The sequence below is a fragment of the Dromaius novaehollandiae genome, chromosome 4 (genome assembly GCF_036370855.1).
Source record: "Dromaius novaehollandiae isolate bDroNov1 chromosome 4, bDroNov1.hap1, whole genome shotgun sequence".
NCBI lineage: Eukaryota > Metazoa > Chordata > Aves > Casuariiformes > Dromaiidae > Dromaius > Dromaius novaehollandiae.
The window spans coordinates 60,403,508-60,428,169 of record NC_088101.1 but is presented as its reverse complement, the minus strand read 5'-3'; the positions used below and the strand labels follow the sequence as shown (position 1 = coordinate 60,428,169).

Genomic DNA, 24,662 nt, shown 5'->3' with positions numbered 1-24,662 from the left:
TCAGTACGCTGAACAGTTTAAACCTCATACTGCAAGTGGAACTCACAGATAGTCTGTTCAGCATTAACTTCTGAATTCACTCTGTTGTTTCCAGATCCATCTTGACATGTGGACACCAGAACTGGAAATTTTAGAAACAGTGTTATCAGTGCTGCATGAATACTCCCAGATTTCTACCCGCTGTGTGTGTCCCTCTCCAAATGCATACAATTTATCTCAGGACAATGCTCTGGGGGAAAAATGCCTAAGAACTCATACTACACAAAAAAACTAAGTTTTCCTCTAAATCTCTGCTTTTCTGAGCAGAATCTCCTACCTTGAAATACAGCTCACAGGCTTTCTTCCCACTTCTTTTTGGTTTTATCAATTAGCTCTCGTATTTACGCGTCTCTGGCTTTACCAAAGGTACATGTTACTCTAGCAATACGACCTCTCCCTTTCCAAGAGTCTTTGAGTCATCTGCCAATTTTACTACAGAAAATCATTGCTGCAATCATTAAATACATTGTTATTCTTGATCAAGACTATTTCCTGTGAGATCCCAGTAAAGGCAGCCCTACCACTGATATTTCATTATTAACAACTACATTTTGAGGTCTGTCAGTGAGCCAGCTTCTAATGTGGGCTGTGTCAGTTTTATACAGTTCCAGCTTGCAGTGAACAGTACTTGATCTGCCACAAGGGCTCTCCTGCAATGTCCCGCAGAGCTCAATTTGTCTTTTTTACACTGCTAAGAATAAGACTATTACGGCTATTAAGAGTTGGTGAAGAGTGTGAAAAAGCTGGCTTTGTCAAAATTGTTATTTTAATTAACCCAAATGATCTAAAGAAACAAATCTTAAGATTGGATGGAGCTGGTGTCTTACTTTAGCTCTTCTGTAGAGTGCAGACCCTAATACTTGTGTGAATGACAAGAAAGAATTGATTCTACTTGTGTTCTTCAACTAGAACTTATTCCAGTCCATGGAAATGACAAAAGGTGGAGGAAATATATCCTTCATACTGATACGGCATCCATATAATTACTATTCCTCATTTACTGTCCACAAAGAGCTAACAATGAAAGACAGTCTGAGAGGATGTTTCTACAGTGAATGCTTCTTATTTCATATTTAAAGTATTAGTAACAGCCTTGAAAACACTAAGTAGGAGAAAGGCTGTTTAACACGAGCTGAGTAAAGCACAAAACAGTACTGTAAACTTATAGAAACTTCTAAGGAAGAAGGGGAGAAAGGCATAGCACACTTCAAATACTTACACTGAGAGACAACATGAGCCAGCCTAGAGTAAAGCAGGAGGGTGAGAGGACGGCAGATTGCATACTGAACGGGGAGAGAGAGAGAGAGAAGAGCTCTGAGGAGCAGCTGGCCGCAAGGGACAGTTCAGCAGCTCCTGCAGTGGCTGAAACACCAGGGTGACAGAGGGACCCTGTTTGCTAAGTGCAATCTAGAAAAAAAACATTGGCACTTTTTGGTTTCCTGCTTTGCCTCCGTTTAGCCTCTTGCTAGACTAAGCTCTTCTTCTTTAAAAAGTTCAGCTGGTATAATGCATGACCGACCTAACACAAGCACATAGATAAAGAGCAGCTAGTCTCAACCTAGCCAACCTCAATCCTGTAAATAAGTGAGTCTTGTGCCTGGAATTCAAGAGCAAGACTGAACTTCCCACCAAGCAACAAGATGCGGAAAGAAGTCTCCCCTGGCAGCCATGAACAGGCAGCCTTCTAGCAAGGGATGAGGGGTGGACAGGTAGCAATGATGCTGGGTAACCCCCAGTCACTCATACTCTGGGCATATTTTGAACCACTATTTCATGTTCAAAACCTGTATTTTGAAAAACGTTAACTCTAGATTAGAAAAAAAATCATAGTGATAAAAATCCAGCTGTCATTGACAAATTATTTTAGGAATTGCTGTCGCTACCAAAAGTGCTTTTTTTTAAGCCTGTATTTATCTAAACCTAATTTTCAGCTTTTGATCTTTGAAATATTCCTGCCTGCTAGGCTGAAGAGCTCTCCTCATCTATTTATTTTCAATTCATAAGCACCCATCTCCTGACAGAAACTATTATTATTAGTTCAAAAGTGAAGAACATTGCACTTTTTAATCGCTGAATATTGTTCCATTTCCATTACGCCAGTCCTCAGATTATCCAATAGCCTGTTAATCCATTTAAGCTCACCAACTAGTTCCCTTAGTTTACTAATATTCTCCATTTTGGAATAGGAGGTTTAAGACATAACACCTATTTTTATTTATCATGTTGTTTAATTTAAACTAAAACCACCTCTGATAATTTAATCCAAGCTTATTTTCTTTGAATAAATATTCTATAAATCCTCATTACTTGCCAAAAGAAGCCTAAAGGTGTGTTTCTCCTGGTTGATAAAGCAGCTATTCAGCAAATATTAGGCGACTACCCCGTTCAGAAATAACAGGGACCACTTGTAATAACAGCTAATGTAATAATACAGTTTCCACAACCAGTTACCTAACAGTATTACCTACATATCGAAATATGCAAGTATCAAAGTAAAATGAAAATTCAGCCTCAACTGTCTACAAGCTTCCAGCTCCATCCCCACAGAACTTTTGAAAAAGTGATTTTGATGGAAACAGAGCCATGTTCTCCACTTTTCTTCTCTTACCCTTCTATTTAAAAGAAATCAATCTTTAGCAAATACTCCAACCCCACCACTTTTTATTTCTGTCTTTTCCTATGTAGTGCACACACCCCACTACCTCTAACATTCACTACACAGACTCTTAGACATGTTGCTCTTGTATTTCAATTTCCTTCATTTCTTGTGAAATATTCTTTAATAATACATACACCTATCTACCTGATATTTTCCTGTTTGCCTAGGAAACAAATCATCCTTCTATTGACAGCATTGCCTAAGAGCACCTGTTCAACAGAATATCCTCTAACATCCTTACCTTTTCAGTGTCAGCTCTTCCATTAATCTCTTGAAAGGTCACTTTTTATTAATATTACCTGTACATCCCTGGGCACATGACTTTTCACATTAGTGCACTGAGATGCAATTATTTACCTATGCCCTGCTTAGAGGGCCATTACAATTATCCAAACTTCTCTAGGTAGAAATTTCTCTATGTCCAGGAGTTTCATCTTCATTATTTAATATCCTCTCCTCCAAATTCTTAAAAATTCTATCACTGATGATTTTCCTCAAATTGTTGACTGAAAAAAACCTGAGAAATTCTTTGTATACTCCATTAGAAGTATGGATATGTCATGATTATTCCCTATTTCTAATTAAAATTTCAGATTAATCAGTTGTGTTTTCACCTATATAATACACAAAATTGGACATGAGATCTGTCTGGACAGAATGTGTGCTGTAAACGGATAGTCTGGTATTAATTATATTAGCAGTCCTAAGTTGTGAGGGAAACAATCAGAATTATTTTCTTTAAAATGGAAAGTTTAAAAATTGCAACTAGCTTGATCCAAGACTGAAGTTAAAACAGTGTGGCCCTTATAAACTTAAGAAGCCTAAAGGTAACCTTACAGTGACAATAATACTGTTTTATTAATATATCAACACTCCACAAGGTTATATCTGTAATTAAAGCGATTTATACTACAGATAAGAGACTTCAGATGGTAACTACCAATACTTTGTATGAAGCAGAATGTACTTTAATAATACTGCCTTTATGCTCCAAGCACCTCAAAGTACATTACAGATAATGAGCTAAAGACTAACAAGTTTAATGAACATAGCAAGGGGTAGCAATTAACGAATCAGTAAAACATGGATATTTGAATGAGACATAGAAAATGACACAATGTGGTTTTCTCCTTTAGATTTCAGTACTGCCACTGACTTCTCAACTTTCACTTGGCCAGCTATCAGAAAAAGAGGAAAGGAGACCCCTTTATCAGCTCCTTCAAATCACAGCCTGTTTAACAATGACACACCTATTCTTATTTTGAGGAGCTGAAATTCTGTGTCAACATCAGGAAGAGAACAAATTCTGCTCTGGTATTCAAACCCATCAAGTCCAGACTCAGAAACAAAAACATTGCTATTATAACTGAGCTTTGTAATTCAATAGCAAAAATACATTCTGTGGGATATTATTACTTTGAAAGATAATTATAATCCTAGTTTAATAATCTTGTTGTACAAGTACTGACATATACTGGAAAGAGACATGGAAAATGACACCGGATTTTATCCATATAATTGAAGCAGACTAAGATGAATGCACTATGGCCTGATACTGTTTCTCTATCTGTAATATCTGCTGCATTTCCTGAGCAGCTGGACTGAATGTGACACCTGAATTTGAAGCTGGAAAGTTACTCTTCTGTGGTCCAAAATTTCTGCCCTGTGGAACCCATGTCTGCAACTTCCCCTCCACCCAGCAGAGGGTCAGTCTTAATAACTGTTCTCCTAGTCATAAAGTGAATATCCCTAAATGTCTCCTGTTCTCATTGCACGGGACGATACTCACACACCTTATGTTCTAATATGTTGGATGGAGGCAGGACCCAGATAGCAAAGGCCAGATGAGTGAAAAGTGTAAGGCATGAGGGGAGTGAAGGGCAGGGGGGCGGCAGAGGGGAAGGGCTCTGCTTTCAGAAACTGATCCTTGAACCCCAGAATCTAAAAAGCTGTACATTGAGTTACTCACAAAAAGGCAGAGGTCTTCAACTACCAAGACTCAGTGCATAAAATACAGATGGAATTTCTAACAAACCAGAAAAATAAGGTAAAATTCTTTGGTGCCCATCTAATCCATTTTGTGTGTCAGAAGGAACTCCTCTTCCTCTGTTTTCCCTTTCTTTATTTCTAAGTTTTACAGTGAGAGAAGAGAAACAGAATTCTCTTTTCTTTCATCCCCACCTATCAGCTAATCATTAGAAGGACTCCTAGCGGAGCCAGTTTATTCCCTCATAATCCCGTTGCTATCTGCTGTATCAGGCAGCCTGAAAAACAGGAATGGTATACATCTGTCACGTACTGAGATTTTAAGGAAAAATATGCTGAAAGACCTTTTTTGTTGTCTAAATGTTCACAATAATTCAGCTAAATGAATCTGAAGGCAAAGACTCACAACAAACTCCATGGGATTCACATGTGATTCTGTTATGACAGGGAGAGCAAAATTGCCATTCAAAATCTTCAAAGTGGGGGGGGGGAACAATTTGTCAGAAGCTTTGAAAAGAAAATACTTAGTTTGAGATTGCATCTCTCTGTGCTCCTACATAAATGAAACACAAGTGTAGACTGTAGTATCGTTTATCGTATAAGCAGCTTATGGACTTGCACTGCATTTCTTTGATAGAGAATGCCAAGTATTTAACAAACAATCATGTCCTCCACCTCTCCCTTGACAGTTCAGAAAACAAACTGAGAGAGAATAAATTATTTTTCCTAGTTTGATCCATCATGCATGTGGTACTCAAGAGTTTGGCAAGTTTTCATGAACTCCATGCTTTCGAAGCAAGATTCTTCCAAATAACACTTACATTTAATAGTTATATTCAGAGTGATGCTTTCGCTATTGAAAGACAAAACTGCCTTCCTACTAGCTGAAACATCTGAGCTATGGTAACACAGTCTCCCTTCCTATATTCCTCTAGAATAGATATAGTCCTAAGCTATCCTTTTAAATTTTTACTTACATAGTTTTTCAAAATCTGAGGTAAGGGAAGAATAGTACTGGATGGAGCTAAATCTGCTCATAATACACACTCAATTTATTTTTTACAATAGGAATAAAAATGTCTAGGGGTAATATTTTAATAAATATCTACAGATTCAGGATCAATTTTTTGACTGACCTTGACTCTTTTATATCTAGAATTATTTCTGTCAGAAGATCTTAGAGTAACAAAGCAAAGTATAATTGCTTTCAATGATTTATTATATATTTCTCATCTCTCCAAAAAAGGCAACACTTCACATAGCATAAAGAGATTGCAAGTACAACAAAGAAACATTCATTCACAGAACATTATTTTTTACCAGTTCTAGAAAACTGTTGCATTTTATTTCTATCTAGCTTGACTTACTCATTTTTTAAAATGGCACTAAACAGAATTCCTCCACTTCTGATGAAACCCGGACAATCTCTGGTTCATGCCTTCTGTTTACTGAATTATTTTAAGGACTTACCCCCAATATCTGGGCGAAGCTTATTGTCATATCCTTGAAGTAATGAGTCCAGTATGTGAGTCACATCCCCACCATGAATCTTTGGTGCAAGGACCCATGTTTTATTCACAGTTAGATCTTCATCATCTTCATCGTCTGCTTTATCAGCTCTAATTGTGATTGAATAAAATAAATCAAGGTTAGAATTAAACAGTGAAACAGATACGTGAAGATGAAACTGATAAAATATTGAGCACAATATTTAAGGTATTTCATAAATATCCAAATGTATTCTGGTGCCAACAGAAGGAGGTAGGCCCTTATTTAAAACACCAACATTTTGTTTTATGGCAGTAGAGAGTGTAAGCTAATAAACACATCAAGAGAAGCATTAACCCATCCCACGTACAGAAGAATTCATATCATGAGTCAAACTCATAAAAGCAGCAGTATAGATCGTCTTACTGTGAGCCTTTTCCTTTTGAAACACTAAATGGAATTCCCAGACCTTTCATCTATTTTTCAAAACATGGTACTAATATTTCTAAGAGATGTTTAATTATGGTAATAGATATCTCCTGGTGTCAAAAACATTAAGAGCATTTCCCTCCTCATAGCCTCTGTCATAACTATTCTATAAATGATATCTCACCTTTACTCACTTAATTCAAATTTTAAGAAAACAAACATTACTTTCCTACACTATGAGTAAACATTCACAGCTGGGAGATGAAGTTGGGTTTCAATAATGTATCTGCATGTATACATGATATATCTGCATGTATACTTTTTATCAAGATAGAACAAATGCACAAGGAAAACAATTACATCCATTTATTGCCTACCTTTTAATTGGGTAAGCAGCAAAACACAGTTTACTTACTATTTATTATTTATTTATACTAAGTCATTTGAAAAATGGCAATAGGTTGGTTGTGTCTGTGGATTCACTCACATGATCACCAAAAGGTCAAAGAATGCCTGGAAGCAGTTTTCTCTCTATTTGAATCAAATGAGTGTGGACTTAAATGTTCCTCCAGTGCTAAAGTTTGCAATCTATATTACTCATCCGGCATAATTTAGGGAACTGCTATGGGCTTCAAGTCAAGCAAAGGCCATCAGACTGATAGCAGTAACTGACAGCCATATGACGTATCTCCACAAATGGAGACTAGCTAGCAATTATTACAGAGCATATGGAATTCATATAAATCAGTTTCAAAGTTAGCATAAGCACAGATATTCCAGGAAAAGAAAGAAATTAAAATTACTATCCTTATACCAACTCACACTGCACACCGAAACGAAAAATGTTATACTATTAGAAAGAGATTTTCAAGAGCTTCTAAATTATACACACGTATACAGCCCTCAAGACTAAGGGTGGAATTTTTCAGTAAATTTCTTACAGGAATGAACACCACAAGGGAGTCCCACACAGAGACAACATTTTGTCTGCACGGGAAAAGGACAGAAAAAGTCAGGAAATGACAGAGAAGGAACAGGTATGCCTAATTTTTATTCTGATCCTTTGTGCAAATGCACTAAAACAGTCTGTATGCATAAGATTTGCATCACTTTTCAAATAACACTAGTAAGTCTCACTGAAGCTCACGGCTAGCATAGCCGTGGAGACTGTTCAGGGGTTTTGGTACGCCTGCTTAATTTGGGAGCCTAACAGGTGACTCCCCACAGTTCAAGAGGTTTCCAAAGGAAACCAGGACTTTCATACTCAGCTTGCTGCAAACAAGTCACAGGAGTCTATCAGAGCTGAACGTAACATGCAATCTAAATATAAGGTTCGCTGCCAGCTTCCCCTGGAACAGTTGGAAAAGTGCTTTCATGCTTTTAGATGGAAATGCACTGTATAATAGTTAATATCTCTGCAGCACTACTCAGACATTATAGGAATGTCAGGCACTAAATATTTAATATTTCCCATATAGCTGGATTCCACTAATGGAAGCACTAAAAGAAGCAGGAAGTGAAGTTTTGTAAATGTACACTCTTTCCTTCAAAGTTACCTATCGCCCTCTCTTTCATGTTTTGTTACCACGCTGCTTCTTTTCTTTTCTTTTCTTTTTTTTTTTTGGCCCACTTGTAATTATAGAGCCTAATTATTACAGAAGTTATCCCAAGGTTGTTAAGAATGCAGAGGCTCTCCCAGCCCTTCCCTGGGAGGTTAAGATAATGAGGACTAAAACTGAATGCATAAACAAACCTCTACGAAAAGAGACATGACCACAACAAAATTGACCTCTTCTTCTTCCCCTTTTAGGCCTGCATGCTGTAAACAGCAGAAAGCACACCAAAACTACCAAAGCACTGTACAGACCCAGGGCACCCGAATCTCAGGATAAGCACAATTATTTGTGGAGAATTTGAAGGGAGGAGGGCACAACTGTGTGCCCTGTCAGTGTCCTTTTCACATCATTATTAAGAGCTGTCTAGATCTAGCCAGCAATGAAAATGACACAAGGTCATGTCAAAGGTCCACACCCACCTCAACCCCAAAGGAGGTGCAACCATGCTACCTCCACATAGTCACTAGCATATTCTGCCAGCTTAAACAGTTCTTCATCAATTTATTTGTAGTAAATTCACAGGATAATTCAGATTGGAAGGGACTCTAGTCCAACCTCCTGCTCAAGCAGGGCCAGCTGTGAGATCAGACCTGGTCATTCTTTATCCAGTAAGGTCTTGAGAACATCCAAGGATGGAGCCTGCACAACCTCTCTGGGTAACCTGCTTCACTGCTTGAATGTCCTCATGGTAAAAACATTTTTACTGATCACCCCTTTCCAAATGCTCACCATATTTTGATGCCAATTTTTTTTCTCTATAATGCCCCTCTCCACTTCTCTCTCTTCCGTTATTTAGTATATTCAAATATACCTATAATTAAAAAAAAAAAAATACAAGTACATTCCAGATTTTCACTTCTTGTCCCATTTCATGGGAAACCTCTGGTCCTCCAGCTTTAAAACTCTGAACTACAGATAGGTACACAGCTTTCTGTAAGCGCTGTAAGCTGTTAATGTCCTCATCTATCAATAATGCAGTACCAGGGAGGTTGGGGTGGACAAAGGGGAGAGGTAAAAATTTCATCCTATAGCTTTTCCAGTCACTACTAAATAAATTCAGTGATTGAGGGTTTTTTGTTTTGTTTTTTGTTTTTAGAAAGCATCTGACAAGGGACTAGGCTTAAAATGTGTCTTTGCGACTACTTACAAGGAACTACTCAATTTTATCTAGAAAATTTTACATGCCAAAAACAGTGCCAGCAGTTAAAAAAAGAAATACGGAGACATGAATTTAGAGGACGTATCTAAATCCATACCAGTACACTTGGTTAACAAAATCTTGTGACTCAGTAATTCCTCAGTTAAACCAGCAGAGGAACCGATACAAACTGGAAATCAATATAAGCAAATTTGAAGGAACTGGAATATCGTGCTCTCACTGCGGAAGGGGCTATTCTCAGTTCTTTCTATTCCTATCTTACTGGCTTTTTCAGAGATGACTGACTGTGGTTAACCCATCCTGCTACCCCAGAGTACCATCTTCTTAACTCTTGCGTAAAAAGTGCACAAGACCACTGAGCAATTAATAAAAAGTATTATGTATTCACAGTGCTAATGGTACCCAGTTCTGCATTTTTTATTTGTAAGTCATGGCAAGTAACATTCAGTCACACAATCAAGATGAGACAGAAATGATGCTGGTTGGAAAAAGGAAGAGAGCAGACTATATAGAAAGCCTTCTACATGCCCTCCAATGAAGCAGTGCACACATCTGTCAACTTGAATTCTTAATCCAGAGGTGTTGGTGGAATTTATAACGACAGGAAACGAAGCGACAGTATCAGGTAGAGCAACTTACTCACCAAACACAGAGCACCTAGACATGAATGCAATAGGACAGACAGTGGATACACATTCATTTCTAGGAATCCAGAGCTGACTTTTGTCATTCTGAGCAGGTTTGAGCCACTCTGTTTCAAAGGCAGAAATCCCACTAGAATTGTATAGTCTGTCAGTAGGATTAGTTGATGTGGTATTACCAGGATCTAACTGAGGTTGCTAGCCTATATTCTTTAAAGAAACATTCAGTTTGGAAAACAGGATGGTCCAAAATCATTCACCTTTAACCTGAGTCTCTGTTCCCCTCAAGTCACATTGCAAAGTCCAGCTTTTTCCCCCTTGACTTTGGAACAGGACAGAAGAAAAGAGAGAACACAACATTTTATGTTCTGGCTCAGAATGAAATTTGTTAGGTTCAGATCTGCATTTCAAATGTTTAGCAGAGGCAGTAACTTGGGCTGAGCACCTTTGTACTTCTTTACAGTTGAAATAAAACTTGCAAACCTGTGGAGATTAATGCCAACTAACTCCACCCTCACTTTCTTTAACATCAGTACTTTCCCCTCTCACAACCCCAAGAAGAAAGGCACACTTACTGCAAGGGAGGATTCTTTTCCTTTCCGAGTTCATCTAAAAGTTATTTCACTATACACAGGACATAATACTTGATTCTCTCTCCATTTTCTGTAAGATATAATTTTTTTCAACAAAATTCACTCTGTAGATATTTTTCAGAATGTCTGGAGAGAGAATGATTCAGAGCAAAAATATGATATCAAACATTAAAAAATCTCTGCTCCATGGCACAGTGCTATTATTGCAGATGTTAATCCTAATTTCAATGATTTTACAAGCAAGAAAGAGAGACTTCATTTCTTAACACGCTTGTTGTTATAAGGCTTCAGCTAACCTCAAAGTCAACAGTAACTCCATGTATACAGTTAACAGTAATTAGGCAAAAAGTGCCCTAATTATGCTCTCTGTCCTTGAACTAATTGGAGACATTACCATGACCAATAAATCGCTGAGCCCAAGTGACTAATGACTGAGTAAGTCTTTTCAACATCAGGCAACATGTTCATCTTCAGACATTAATATCATAGGTCTTTGTTCTACTTTAAATATGAAAAAAACAATCAGATGAGCTTGCAGTTGCAATTAACATCTGTCAGGTTATGTAACGAAGTGAAAAAAAATGGATATAGTGGGAGTGCTCCTAGTGCCATTTGCAGCATGCGTATCATTAAATATTAAATGGGGAATTCCACGCAGTTTAAATAGGAGAATTTCAACAGAACTAAGAATCAATTCAGTTGCCCACTCTCTGGCTCCTATTCCCACCCAATGCGTCCTGGTGTGCCCAACACTGCCAAGGGGCATCGGCCCATGGGAATGGCACAGTGACACTTCTCTGGCATATTCTCTCAGCTCCCAGTAATTCCATGGGTCAGATGCATCTCCTGAATAAAATCAGCACAATCCTATTTTACTCTAGAAACAATGCTAACTCTTCTCTTTGTCTGTTGATAAGTTATGGAAACAACAGCCTTACGTAGAGCATCTCTCTCATTTCACCTCCTGAGAGGGGTTAGGAGATGAACAGCAGTCAAAGGTGAAGACGAAAATGACTCTGCTTAAGGGACAGGTATGAGAATACTCCCCTTTCCAAGAGACCAATCTCAGTTCTGTTGTTCTGTGAGTGAAGTGGTTTATCAGCTAAAATACATGCAGACTCTGGCAAAAGAAAAGAAGACATGGGAAGGGAGTCAGTGCTTCATATGCCACAGCCAAGTAACGCAGGGCAGGCATTAGCCATACCGAACGGGACCCGAGAGAGAAAGCATAACCAAGACATCTTCTCCCAGCACACACGGCCTTCGGAAGATTGCACAGTGACAGAGCACTACACAAAACTGAAAGTGGTCATGACATGATCTTTACAAGAATAAGGTTCACAAGAGAAAGTTAAAAAATAAAAATAAAAAAAAAGAAATAAAGACTTAACAATCAATAACTGCACTCTCTTGCTTCTTACACCTAAGGTTCCAGCAGCCCATACGCTTTTGCCACATGATACACAAGAAGCTAATGAAACACAAAGCATGCCTTAGGACAGCGCTTAGTTACTGCCTGGGCTTCCCAGCATATTACATTTAGGTAGTATAATACAATTTAACTTCTGTTTTCTAGGTTTTTATTTTTAAGCACTAGTTTTTCAAATTTTGGACAAAGTGACAAGGTTTCCCAAATTGTAAACATGGAAGAATATTTTGTTAGTAATGATACAACTTGAAAAGTTTTTTCAAGTACTTCATTTAATGAGACAATGCTTCATAACTCAGTCCAGACAACATTTTCAGGGAAGCAACTGCTTCCAAGTAGTCAGGCACCTAACTAGACATTACCTTACTCCAGAACACTGAATATGATATGATTGTACGCAACTCAAAAAGTATATTTTGTGGCCTGCCAGTCAGAGCTCAGATGTCAGATGACCTAGCCAAATTGCACACATTAAAAAAAGACCAAAGCATTGCTAAAAAATCAAAATATGAGCACTAACACCCCAACATCCAGCATCAGCTATTTTTACAGAAGCTGGTGATGACTGTAATTCTGAAGCTAAAAAGGAAGTTCTTAGACACGTGTCATGTGAATGACTAGGCAAAGGACTAGGTACAGATGAAACTCTGAACTCTAGAAGGATGGCAAGCTTAAGCAGTGCCTGAGACAGAAGAGACCATTACACAAAGAGCAAAATGTGACTTCAGCGTGGTAAGATTGAGCAGTAATTCTTATGTGACCTATTTAAAATACATATTTAAATATTTTATTGGACCACCCTAAAGTAAAACAAGGACCCCAAACAGACTGGCAGTATACTTCAGGATCTGAAAAAGGATTGGAAGTCCTAAACATACACAAATATTACTTCTTTTCAGAAGCAGCAATAGCAGCAGGTCCACATAGTCATGACTGTTAGAATAGGATACAGAGTGAAATTTTTCTCCAAAGATTTTCTTGAAGGCTTTCTTCCACTACTAACTATCAATACTGGATGGTTTAGACATCTCTCAAGATTCATCTTCCAAACTTGATGACTGACTTCACGCATATTTTCCTTGAACATCAGTTCTATCGAATTTCTGAAGAAGTGAACTCTCTTTTGCTTTCATCATCAGCTTCTTCACTGGTAAACTTTATTCATCCCAGAAAATTTCTGGAAAAATACTGTAACTGCAAGCAAAGAATGGGCCCATACTTTAAAAAATGGTTAAAAAGAGATGCTTAAAAAGTACACAGTGAGGGTCCAATTAAAAGGAATTATGTTATGATGAGTCTAGTGATATTGTGTTGCTTTTGTCATAATCTCCCACTGCTCCATTTACAGTGCTGAGAAGATGCAAGTCAAGTGCCTCCATTCTGCTTAGTTCAGAATCGGATTTCATGGACAAACCCATGCTAAAAAACAGTTGGTTGAGTCCACCTTTTGCCTTCAATATTTTATCAGGTATTTGTTGGCCCTCAACCTGCATGAAATTGTCTTCAGTTTAAAATTCACCTTTAAATGCAGCTACTGAAAATATATCTCTAGAAAGTGTCACTTGCCCTCTCTAATCATGTGGGATATACAGTTGCTGACATAGTATTCCTCATCTTCATCCTTCCTAAACTGGTTACACACTCATGACAAACCCCAAAAATCCAAAAATTAAAAACAAAAATGTTTCCCCCACCCCCTTTTTATCTCTGGTGCTTTTATTAATCTATTTTCCCTCTTTCTGCCTTGACAGAGTCTTTAGCATATTCTTCTGTGTGCCAATATGCATCTCTTTGCCCACTGAAGTATCTGGGGTTTTTTTATTCCCTACACCTTTTTTTTTCAATATACCTACCACATACCCTTAGGCTGATTCATTTTCTGGATGTACATATTTTCTTGTCCTCTTCTCATTCTCCTACCTTAATCTCTTATTTCTTTGGCTATCCATAATTGCCTGCGCTATTTCCCCTTTCCCCTCTCCTTCCACAGTTTCTGCTGAAGGGATGAATCTGGACCTTAAGTCAGCAGCAAAATGATCAGGGAAGAATGTGAAAAAATCCAGAGATATCTTTACTGTATAGAAAGAAACATGAGATTTTTAGGATAAGCTACATTAAAAAGTTCATTTACTATTAAATAAGCAAAGCATTGTTTAAAAAATGAACAATCATAGCCCTAGCAGAACAAAAGCTGGCATCTCAACTATTCAGTCCCTGTAATGAAAAGTGTTGCCTACATATTTTAATGTTTAGGCTATCAGACTTGTGGTATCTAAATGCATATCACAAGCATCAGGTGATCAAGCTCTTTTGAGTCATTGCAGCTTTGAAGTACATCTCTAAAAGATATGAAACATTTTCTCCCACATACAATAAGTTCAGTACAATTAATTTTAGTCACAGCAAGACCTTCACTTGAAAGCATTACCATATTGCTAATAAAATGATCTTCAATATGTCTGTGATACTAATATAACAAATACTAATCTGATCAGAAATTACTGAACAATACAATCAGACTTAACTTCAAGCACTTAACAAAAGCACAACCTGACTGCAAAGAACAGTTACAGAAATGTGAATTTTTGAACTTAGAACAACAGGTATTATTAAAGCTAAGATATGTCACAGAAGAACAATTTTGTTCTGAGATGAACACAAATTGTTCTTCTCCCATGTCAGCTTTCAGATGATACTATATATTATTTGAAATGACACCAGGTCAAATTTGTTCTTATTAATTCAAATGGCCTGAAAGATCTCATGAAAATTATCATTTGGACTCAAAGCACTGCAGCTATCGCTTATCAATTTCCACCAGTCCTCTCATATAATACACAGTTAATTTCTCTCCTTGAAAGTTCATCCAAATATTGATATGCTCAAACTAGTTTAATAGCTGCCTCTGCTCCTACCAACTTAACAGTCCAAAAATCAATTGAAAATTTTCCTCACATCTGTCCATCCATGTACAGGTAATTCTCTATGCCTGTTCAGAACTGCTCAATTCTCAAGCACATTCAGCTTCCATAATAGAGTGACCTCACCTTGACCACCTTAATAAAAATATCTCTTTACAACCACATGTGGTAGTAAAAAACCTTTATTCCCAGTTTCGTTGATCTGCTAGGGACAATTACTTGTTTCTGCTCCCACCTCTTCTATACTGTGCAATAGGGAGCAAGAACCCTGCATGAATAAGAGAGCAAACCATACTGGAAAAGAGTTAACTCCTACCTTTTTCACAGAAGCATGTACTTTACAAGGGACCTTGGAAATTCAATTTCTACCCAAAGCAGGGCCAATACTGAATTCAGACCAGGGTGCTTAGAGCTTAGTCCAGTTGAGCTTTAGTAATCTCCAAGGACAAAGAACCCACAAGCACACTCGAAAACTGGCTCCACAGCTTAATTACCAATGCAATGATTTTTTTTCCCCTTAAACCTAGCTGGGACTTCGTTTCCATTCATGACCATTCTCTTCCACCTTGCACCTCAGTAAAGAGCCTGGCCCTGTCTTTCCAATCACCTCCCCATAAGTACGGCGGGGGGGGGGGGGGGAGGGGGGGAGGGGGGAGCACTGCAGTTAGGTCTCCCCAAAGTCATCCCTTCTCCAGCCTGGACAAGTCCAGCTCCTTCAGCCAGTCCTCTGAGCAAGTGCTCCAGGCCCAATCATCTTGGTGACCCTCCACTGAGCTCACTCCAGTAGACCCAAAACTTAATGCAATATTCTAGATGTGGTCTCATGAGTACCGAGCAGAGGGGAGATAAATCACTTCCCTCGAGCTACTGGCTGTGCTTCTGTTGATGCAACCCAGGAGGCTGTTGGCCCTCTTTGCCACCACGGCACACATCTGGCCCATGCTCAGCCACTTCCCACCCCAAACCACAGGCTCTTTTCAGTAGAGCTGCTCACCAGCCAGCCCGTTCCCACCCTGTACTGTTGCAGGGGTTCTTCCTTCCCAGGTGCAGGACTTTACATTCATTCTTGTTGAAATTCATAATGTTCCTGTCTGCCCATTCCCCAGCCTGTCTAGGTCCCTCTGAATGGCAGCCCTGCCCTCAAGTATATCAGCTTCGCAAAAACAGTCTTTCAGCAGGGGAAAAAAAAATGCCTTCAGCAAAGGCTACGTTAAGATCATTATTCTTGACGCTACATGCATCTCTTGTTCCATCCCAGAGAACAGAGGAAATAGGACACATTTCTCACTTCTACTCATCACTCACACCAACTATTCCATGTGCTGATTACAGACTTGCAGATCGTTGTGTGTGTTTTGTTTTGACTAACAAAAACTGTGTAGCTTATTGATCATAACACCCACATTTGCAGTGCAAGTAGACCTCTTCCTTTGTTTTGAGAAAATCTTTACTACAGTATCTTAAAGCAGTCCTTTGCCTAGAAAGGTATTTGAAAGTACCCATTATCTTCAGCAAATAGGACCTTCCTTTCTTCTAGTACAAATATTTCTAATGCTATTTGAAAAATTAGTAGGGACCCTTATGCCAACTAGATTTTAGTCTTAAAGTTCAAGAGAATTTTGCAATTGTGAAATTCTTTAGAAAAACATACATTGATTTTCCTTCACAAAGTGTCTTCTAAGGAAAGCTTTCCAGCTATTACATGCAACAGAAAATAAATCTTATCAGGAACATAAAGCAGACATTAAAAGGAAATATTTCTAACCTGCACTGCCTTGACTGAAATTGAAGTGTATGCCCACTCAAATTCCTGTTGGAGACTTGTTTCAGATAGATTTGAATGAAACTTAGCAATGTAGATTGGCAAGTGTCCTAACAGTTTAACTTCCTTCTGAAGCTCTCATCAGCCACACAGAAATAACACCACTTTCTGAAATCTTACCTTGGTTTTGGCCAGACTTTGCAATCAAGTAATTAAAATGTGAACAGCGACATTCTGCTGCTCATCTAGACCAAACAGGAGATTCAGAGAATGGAAGATAAAAGTGTCACCATACTAATTACAGAGCCTAAGTAGATATAACTGAAAAGGGACAAATGGTATTAAATGAGGTGCAAAATATCTCAAAACTACTAAGGACATGGAAGATGAAGAGACATCACTGCTTCGGGTATCTGAAACATGTACTATCTACAACACTCTCAGATCTCCTGGAAGTTTCAAACTAAGATCATCACATGAAGACGTACACACACAAATCCATGTGACACATGTCAGTGTCCAGTTCAAGAGACTGCAGATTTGTATCTACACTTGACTGATGAATGGTTAATCATCTTTGAGTTCAGAGTGAACTGATATACTGTTGGTAGGTTAAGTGCCTGGAATCAAAAAACACTTTACTGAGTAGAACTAGACCTAAAACAAACCTAAAATAAAAAAAATAGTTACCCTAATTAAATGCCACCTCAGAATCACTACAGTATTCATCAAATTGCAAAATGACTTAGTTAGATTTCAACATTAAAATGTCACCAGGGCCTCAAGAAATACATGAAATGAACTATCCTTTATGGGGTGCTTTCAGTTATTTCAGCCACGGGTATTCCAATATACTTGTGTGAACTTTCGTACTAACATAACTCATTGCATATTTCCTGCAAAATCTCAAGATAACTAGAAATCTACTACAGCCCTTAACAAAAACACTTTTTTCCAAAATAATTCCATATTCAGGTACTCACCTGAGCAGTCTAAAATTCTTCTCTCACAGGAGGCAAAGAAATAGGTATAGACAAAAACGTAGCAACAGAATATAAGACTTTCACTGCACCATGCACCACAATTGCAGCATATAGGTGAATTCTGCTCAAAATCATCAAAAAAAAAACATACAGCTACAATAACTAGGCAATGACAACCTGTCCCAAGAAAAATATGGTGAATAGGTTCTACTGAAATTGTAGTGTAATTGCTGTAAGACAATTATAGACTAATCCAAAAGTCAATGACATTAATGAATAACTTTACAAAGAGACAGATGTACTCTGTAAGGGCTAATGATGATACGTAAACCATGTAATAAAAATCTCTCTCTCTGCAAGCAAAATTCTCTCTCCTTCAACGTAATTTATTGTGTAGCAAATACCACATGCATCTTTTACAATGGAAGCATCTTTTTACAAAAGTATCTATAACAGAAGTATCTTTTTCCACCTTTTGTCAGAGGGTGAATGAGATTTATGGCAGACAGAGTTGCCTCCTGTTGGATGTAACCTGCAGGCCATCAGTTAGATGGCTTTAATTGAAAAAGCAAGATCCTGAGATACAGGTCCTTAGCTTACTTGAAGGAGCTCTGGAAAGAATCCTGTAGCTATTCTTATGTTGGTGAGATCAAGTATCTTTCTCCCCCAAGAAAAATATTGGGGGTATTTTATTTTTAAAAACATCTACATAATTTATTCTGCCATGTAAACATGGTACTAGTCAACAAAGAAAAAAAAAGTCATGATTTATATTGACAGATTTAGCAATCTAAATTAATACTTAATACTACAACTCTTCCTAATATAAACTCCACTCAGCTGAATTTTATTCTGAAAGATAAATTGGACTATAATATTAAATTAATAAGAAGGAGACTTAATCTCTCATGATACGCTGCCTTAAGTAAGAATAGAACTACATCATATCAAAGGAATAACAATCAGGTACTTTTTAGAACTCAAATAATTTAATTCAGTGGAAATGTGTCTCGTGTTATCTATTTATCAGTATGCTTTTCTGTCTTCCTGAAAACCAGAAAAATAAAAAAAAGCATAAAAATTTAGGAACAAAGAAAGCCATTCACACCTTACTAGAGATCAGGAATGCTGTGACACCAAACAGGATTTGAGGATCAAGGCAGAAAGCAAAAAAAAAAAAACAAAAACAAAAACAAACAAAAAAAAAACATGAGGAACACTGGAGCAGTACTGGAGCTAATTCTGGAATATATTATTTGAGCAGTATTAAGCAAGAGTAGGGAAGTAATATTCTGAGTGTACATGCCATTAGTGGGGCTAACATTTGTATAATCTGTCCATTTTCGAGGTCTGACTTCAAAGAGAATGCTGAAAATTTTGAAAAGGTTTACAAAATGGCTAAACAAATAATTCAGTATTTGCTGAAGAAATTTAAGTAGCTCAGTTACCTAAGAGAAAATGTAAGTTATGATCTAGTTGCCTCTTAAACTACGTATACCAAGGAAACATTTCTAACAGTAGATGGTACAACAGTACAGGGTGAATCCCACACAACGGAAAATTCTAGTCTGCATGGAGTATCTCAGATTGTGACACACTTGTATAAAACTTTTGCTTTGGACTAGAACATCCCTTCTGCAGCAACTGCTAGGCATATAACTGAATAGCAGCTTCTCTTTTTTGGGAGGTGAAGAGGCTTCTCTGAGCAAAGAGCTAATCTACATCGTATCACAAAAAGACTAGACTGGGAAGAGAAAGACAGTAGAACACTTTCTGACTGAAACGCTGATTTCTTTAAGAATTTTCAGGATTAATTTGAAGTGCTCTGGGTTTTATTCCAGGAAAAACTCGATGGAGGCATACTGGACAAGGAAGAGCTTTGATGACTGGTTTCCCTATCGAAGACCAGCTGACTACAGTAGGCTGATGTCTACCCGGAGAGGTGGTACTGGGAAAAATTTTGGCTTTTTCTGCTAGCAAAAAGACACTTCCAATGGCTGGAAGCTAAAAACTCAGGCTAAAAATAAGGCAAAATAATTAACTATAGAAGCAGCTTTGGATTCCTCCTCAGCAAATCTTTACGGAGGCACTTACAACAGCTACACTGAATGAACCCGAAGTTCTGCAGCTTTCTTTATTTTGGTGTCAGACTGGATTATCACAACAGATACTACAGACTTGAAGATCTACAAATGAAAGCCTATTTTAGAAACTACTACTTTTCATCTTTGCCATATCACTGATATTACCCTCTCTTTCAAAGCAAGATCCCTTCTCATCAACTCCTGACGACATTTCTAGGCTCTTGAGTCCTCTGTACTGCTTCAGTGGTGTCACATGACTTACTCGCTTAAGTTTAGTTTAGATAGATTCAGGATTCTGCAAAGGTCAGTAGGCTACTGGACTCATGACACTATTTTCAGACTTATTAAAAGCATGTGTGTGTAAAACTGCAGAATCAGGACTTCCATGTCATCTCCTGAACAGTTCCATTGCATCTGAATTTCTCCTCCTTACAAATTGTTACTATTAACTGAAATTGTTAAGAAAGAAAACTTAGAACTGCTGTCATCCACCACCCTTTGAAAGGTGCCGTTCAGCACTACAAACTGCCATTTCTCATTATCAGTTCTCTCTGTCACTCGTTACTAAGTATTTAAGATTTTTTTTTTTTTTTTTAACTAAGCACATGCTCAATTTAGTATGCAAGGCAAGAGACAACTATGCAGGTAATTAAAAAAACCCGCGTACTCCTCTTTCGTAGGTCATGCTACGAAAACAGCTCTTTGCTCATCTTGGGAGAGATGTTTCTTTTGCTCTTCTATGAATTCAACATGCATGACTTTTTCTATATATAACAGCACAAATTAGGGTCAATTCACTTTCCAGGCAACAGTGCGGGTGCCAAGGTACACAATTCTCTCCATCAAGTAGTCCCACCTCCTGAACATGGAAATTAGGTGTTGTATTATATTCAGACAATTACATATCCTCTACAGCTTCAGACAGAAACCACCGGCCCCCACCCTGGGTAACTTACACTGTGGACAGACTTGTGCATCCATGAGAAAGTTTGACCCAAGTCAGTGAGTGCTTACCTGCACCTTTTCTGTCTAGCTCAGAGAGACTGGAACTGGTAGCAAGGGTGCTCTTTTTATCAAGAGATACTTTTAACAAACAGAAAGTTAGAAGTAATTCAAAATGTAGTGTAATTTGCTACAAGCGCCTTTGCTTTAAGTTTGCTATAATTTTAAAATTTCCTCTAAATCCATTTTAAGAAAAGTAAAGAGAAATACAAACAATAGAAGTACCTTTCAATATTTAACTATGTCTAGCTAAACTGTATACTAACGACACAAAATATTAATCAGCTGTTAATAAAATAAGCTTTTAAAACAATTGGAGCTGTTAAAATAACAGAGATTCTTCACTGCCACATCATGAACAAAGCACATGAGAGAGATGATAAAAAATGTAAAAAAAATCACAAATGTTCACATGAAACACTAAATCACTATTATCAAGCATTAAGAAACCCATGTTGCTATGATAGGCTTAACTTTGATCCAGGAATTTATGAGAGACGAAAACGTAGGCCGTATTATGTAAGTAATTTCCTAAGAGATACTTTGAAATAGAAAATATGAGTTCGCATTTGTATCTGCTGATAGTTACATTTTGAAAGAACATTTATAACTGCTTTTTAAAACATCAGGCTAAAAACTAACGAGAACATACCATAAAATTAAGTTAAGTTTTCAATATATTGTTAGGAAGGCTGACCAACATATCATTTAAAGGTAGTATAAATTAACAGAAATACTACAGTTGTGTTATACCTGTGTCTTTAGATTACTGATAAATAATATTAATTATATTGTCAACTGTTATGGTCTCCCTATGAAGTATCTATTTATTCCAGCTCAATAAGAATAATGAGTCTGCTGAACATTTAGGACTCCAGTGATGGTTGGGTAACTATTCTTTCCCTCCAGGATCAGCACGTACCCTATGGAAACCCTCATAGCCTTAATTCTGTCACAGATGAGATGCCAGCAATGGAACGTATCCTCCTTCAAAATACACATTTGTAAAGTTCCAACAAGTACATAGGGAATTATGGTCTGTTTGTGATCTGTGAGTGCAGAATTCGGGGAAAACAAGTGTTTTATGGATTTTTATGCAGTTTAAAACTGCACCAAGTTCCCTTTGCTGCAAGAAGTCTGGGCTAACGTTACGCAACGGCTTTTGGGGCAGTACACTAAAAGGGATGAACTCTTGGTTGGAGTCAACTTTTAATTTCCTTATTTAGCTTCAGTTCCACTTTTTACATCCAAGGTAACTTTTACTCACACTCAAGACAAAACAATTCCTGTGTAAATGCATACTAGAAGTTGTGCAATTTGCAACCTTTTAGTTGTGTTGTAAGTGTGTTAATCACACAACAAGTGTGTGTTGTAAGAAGAGTTAGCTCCTACAGGACATTTTTGGAAAAACAACTAGAATTGGTGCAGTCTGGTCCATTCTTGAAAAGAGCATTACTTCCCTGTGTTTTCATATGAACTTCAAGGGAAAGTTCATATTCCTGTACTTTGGCTGAAAGTACAGAAAAGAATGCTAAGAGGCAGAAAAATAACGTTTCTCTCCTACTTGGTGGCAGGCTGCTAAAGGGCTCTAGAGCGCCAGAGTTCCAGGGCTCTCTGCGAACATCACTGAGATGTAATGAATTACACACCAGAGATTCAGGATCCAAAAAACATGTCCATTTGTGGTCACTTAAAAAAAAAAAAAAAAGAAAGAGAGAGAGACAGAGAGAGAGAGAGAGAGAGAGAGAGAGAGAGAGAGACAGAATTTCAACAACCACCATTTTCCCATGTAGTGTCGGCAAGCCTGAAAATAGTTGATTCAGATACACTGAAGGCTCCATTTTATCTGAGATGTTCTGAAGCATAAAACAAAAAAAATGCATAAAAGTTACCCCTTTCTCCCACTGAAGACTTCTTATCAACTTTTTTATAAATGCTGCCATTAATAACATCTATACATAATAAAGAAATCTATATCTACTCCTGTAATCACAACCATACTTTGACAAATGAAAAAGTACTTCATTTGTAACTTTTTTAGGTTATTCCTCCTCCCTTGTAACTAAGTCTTTGACTGATGAATTAGCATACATATTCTTTCCTCTTAAAACACTTGATAATTTCTTTCATACCTGAGGTACAATATGTTCATTAAGAAACATTCTGAAGATGCACAGCTGCACTGGTATAATTTCCATCAATGCTTTTGAAAAATATTACCATAATATGCCAAGATTTTAAAAGACACAGATTGAGACAAGTATAATCAGTAGTGTTTCTAACTGGGATAGCACAGCAGCCCTCTGAAGATGAGAGATGAGCTGAGATCAACACACTTCACACAGACTGATAAATGATCATTCAGTGTGTGTGTGGGGGGGGGTCCTATATTCAAATGGATTTTTTTGTTATGCTTAATGGGATTTTTACCACTTTCCATACTACACATCTGCTATATCCTCTTGGAATGATAATTTAGTTTATTGTTAGAAAGAAAGATACACTAGGCAACAGCCAGTTCCCCTTTCAACACTGCCTTGTGAATTTTATGAAAGTATAACCTGTGGAATGATGCATATTACCTCTGAATTATTAAAAGAGATGAATGACCAGATTGCTTTTCGTTAAATGTTTATGGCTACTAAAAACATGCTTACATGACAGGAGCAAACTGCTTGTTCAGAGCCCTTAGGATCACTTATGTAACTTCCTTAAAATGCACATTTTCATCTTTATGGACTTCAGCAGCTCCTTGGCTCTATCCCCCACGTGGGCCCAATCCTGCTCCTGAGGGCAGGAGAGCCACCGACTTCAGCAGTGCAGGATGAGGCTCCCCAGCTGCACATGCAGGGCAAGGCAGCATGGCGAAAAAGTAAAAACACAACAAGCAGCGCCAAGATGGTCAGAGTAACTCTTTGAGCCTAAGACTTCCCTCGAGCAAACGATGAGCTTATAAACCGGCTGCCAAACCAGCTGTTTTTGAACCCGAGTCTTCTCTTTCAGCAACAGGAGAGCAGGCTGGTACTTGCCAGAGCGCGGAGATGCGCTTACACCGGAGGGAACCGCGCCAGCAAACGCAGGAGAGCTTGTTGCGCCTCGGAGGCAGCCGCCAGCCCGACACGCGGCCGCCGAGTCCCGCAGCGCCGCGCCGAGCCCTCCGCGGAGCCCGCGCAAGCCGCCGGCCGCCCCCGCGCAAGCCGCGCGCGGAGAGGAGCGCGCTCCCGAGCGCCAAGCCGCCGCGGGACTGCGCGGCTGCGGCGAGCAAGTGAGCGGCACGAAGTTTGACTTCGCCGGGGCCGGCAGCACCTGCGGAGCGCCGAGGCGGCGACAATTTTTTTTTAAGTTTCGCAGGGCGCAGCCCGCCGCGCTCGCCGTCCCCAGCCCGCGGCCGGGAGCCCCCGCCGGGGCGCGGGGCGGCGCGCAGGCAGCCGGGGCGCGGGGCCGCCCGCCGTACTCACCCGCTGCCCAGGCGCACGGTCAGCAGCAGCAGCAGCAGCCGGGCCCCGCGGCGGCGGCCCCACAGGGGCGCGGGGCCCCCCCACGGGTCCATGGCGGGGAAGCGGCGCTCTCTCCCCCGAGTTTCCTCCGGCGAAGCTGGGTATTAGAGACCCTGCCAACCCCACCGTCCCCCCGGCACGCGAGAGGCAGAGGGAGGGGAGGGGAGGGGAAAATAGATAAATAAATAAATAAAACACCCGAACAGGTAGGAACCCGCTCTACAAGGACCCAGCAACTCGGCCAATGGGCTCATCAGGTTGCTCCATAAATTATCCTAAAAACTGCCGGGCGAATCAACCCCTAGCGGAGGAGGAGCCTCTCTTACTAGAAGGGAAACATGCTTGGGAGAAAGGGTGGCATTTATTTGTTTTCT

The 24,662-nt window shown here is 38.9% G+C and overlaps 1 protein-coding gene across 1 annotated transcript in view; it reads right to left on the bottom strand.

The window, feature by feature from the left end:
* GABRG1 (gamma-aminobutyric acid type A receptor subunit gamma1) overlaps positions 1-24,421 on the bottom strand; it is a 66,204-nt gene extending 41,783 nt beyond the window's left edge. The window contains exons 1-2 of the mRNA XM_026093787.2: positions 24,250-24,421; positions 6,155-6,303 (exon numbers count right to left, since the gene is read on the bottom strand). Coding sequence (XP_025949572.1) covers positions 6,155-6,303; positions 24,250-24,341 — 241 coding nt within the window. The 5' untranslated portion in view covers positions 24,342-24,421. The remainder of the gene's footprint in view (positions 1-6,154; positions 6,304-24,249) is intronic.
* Positions 24,422-24,662: the final 241 nt, after the last annotated feature.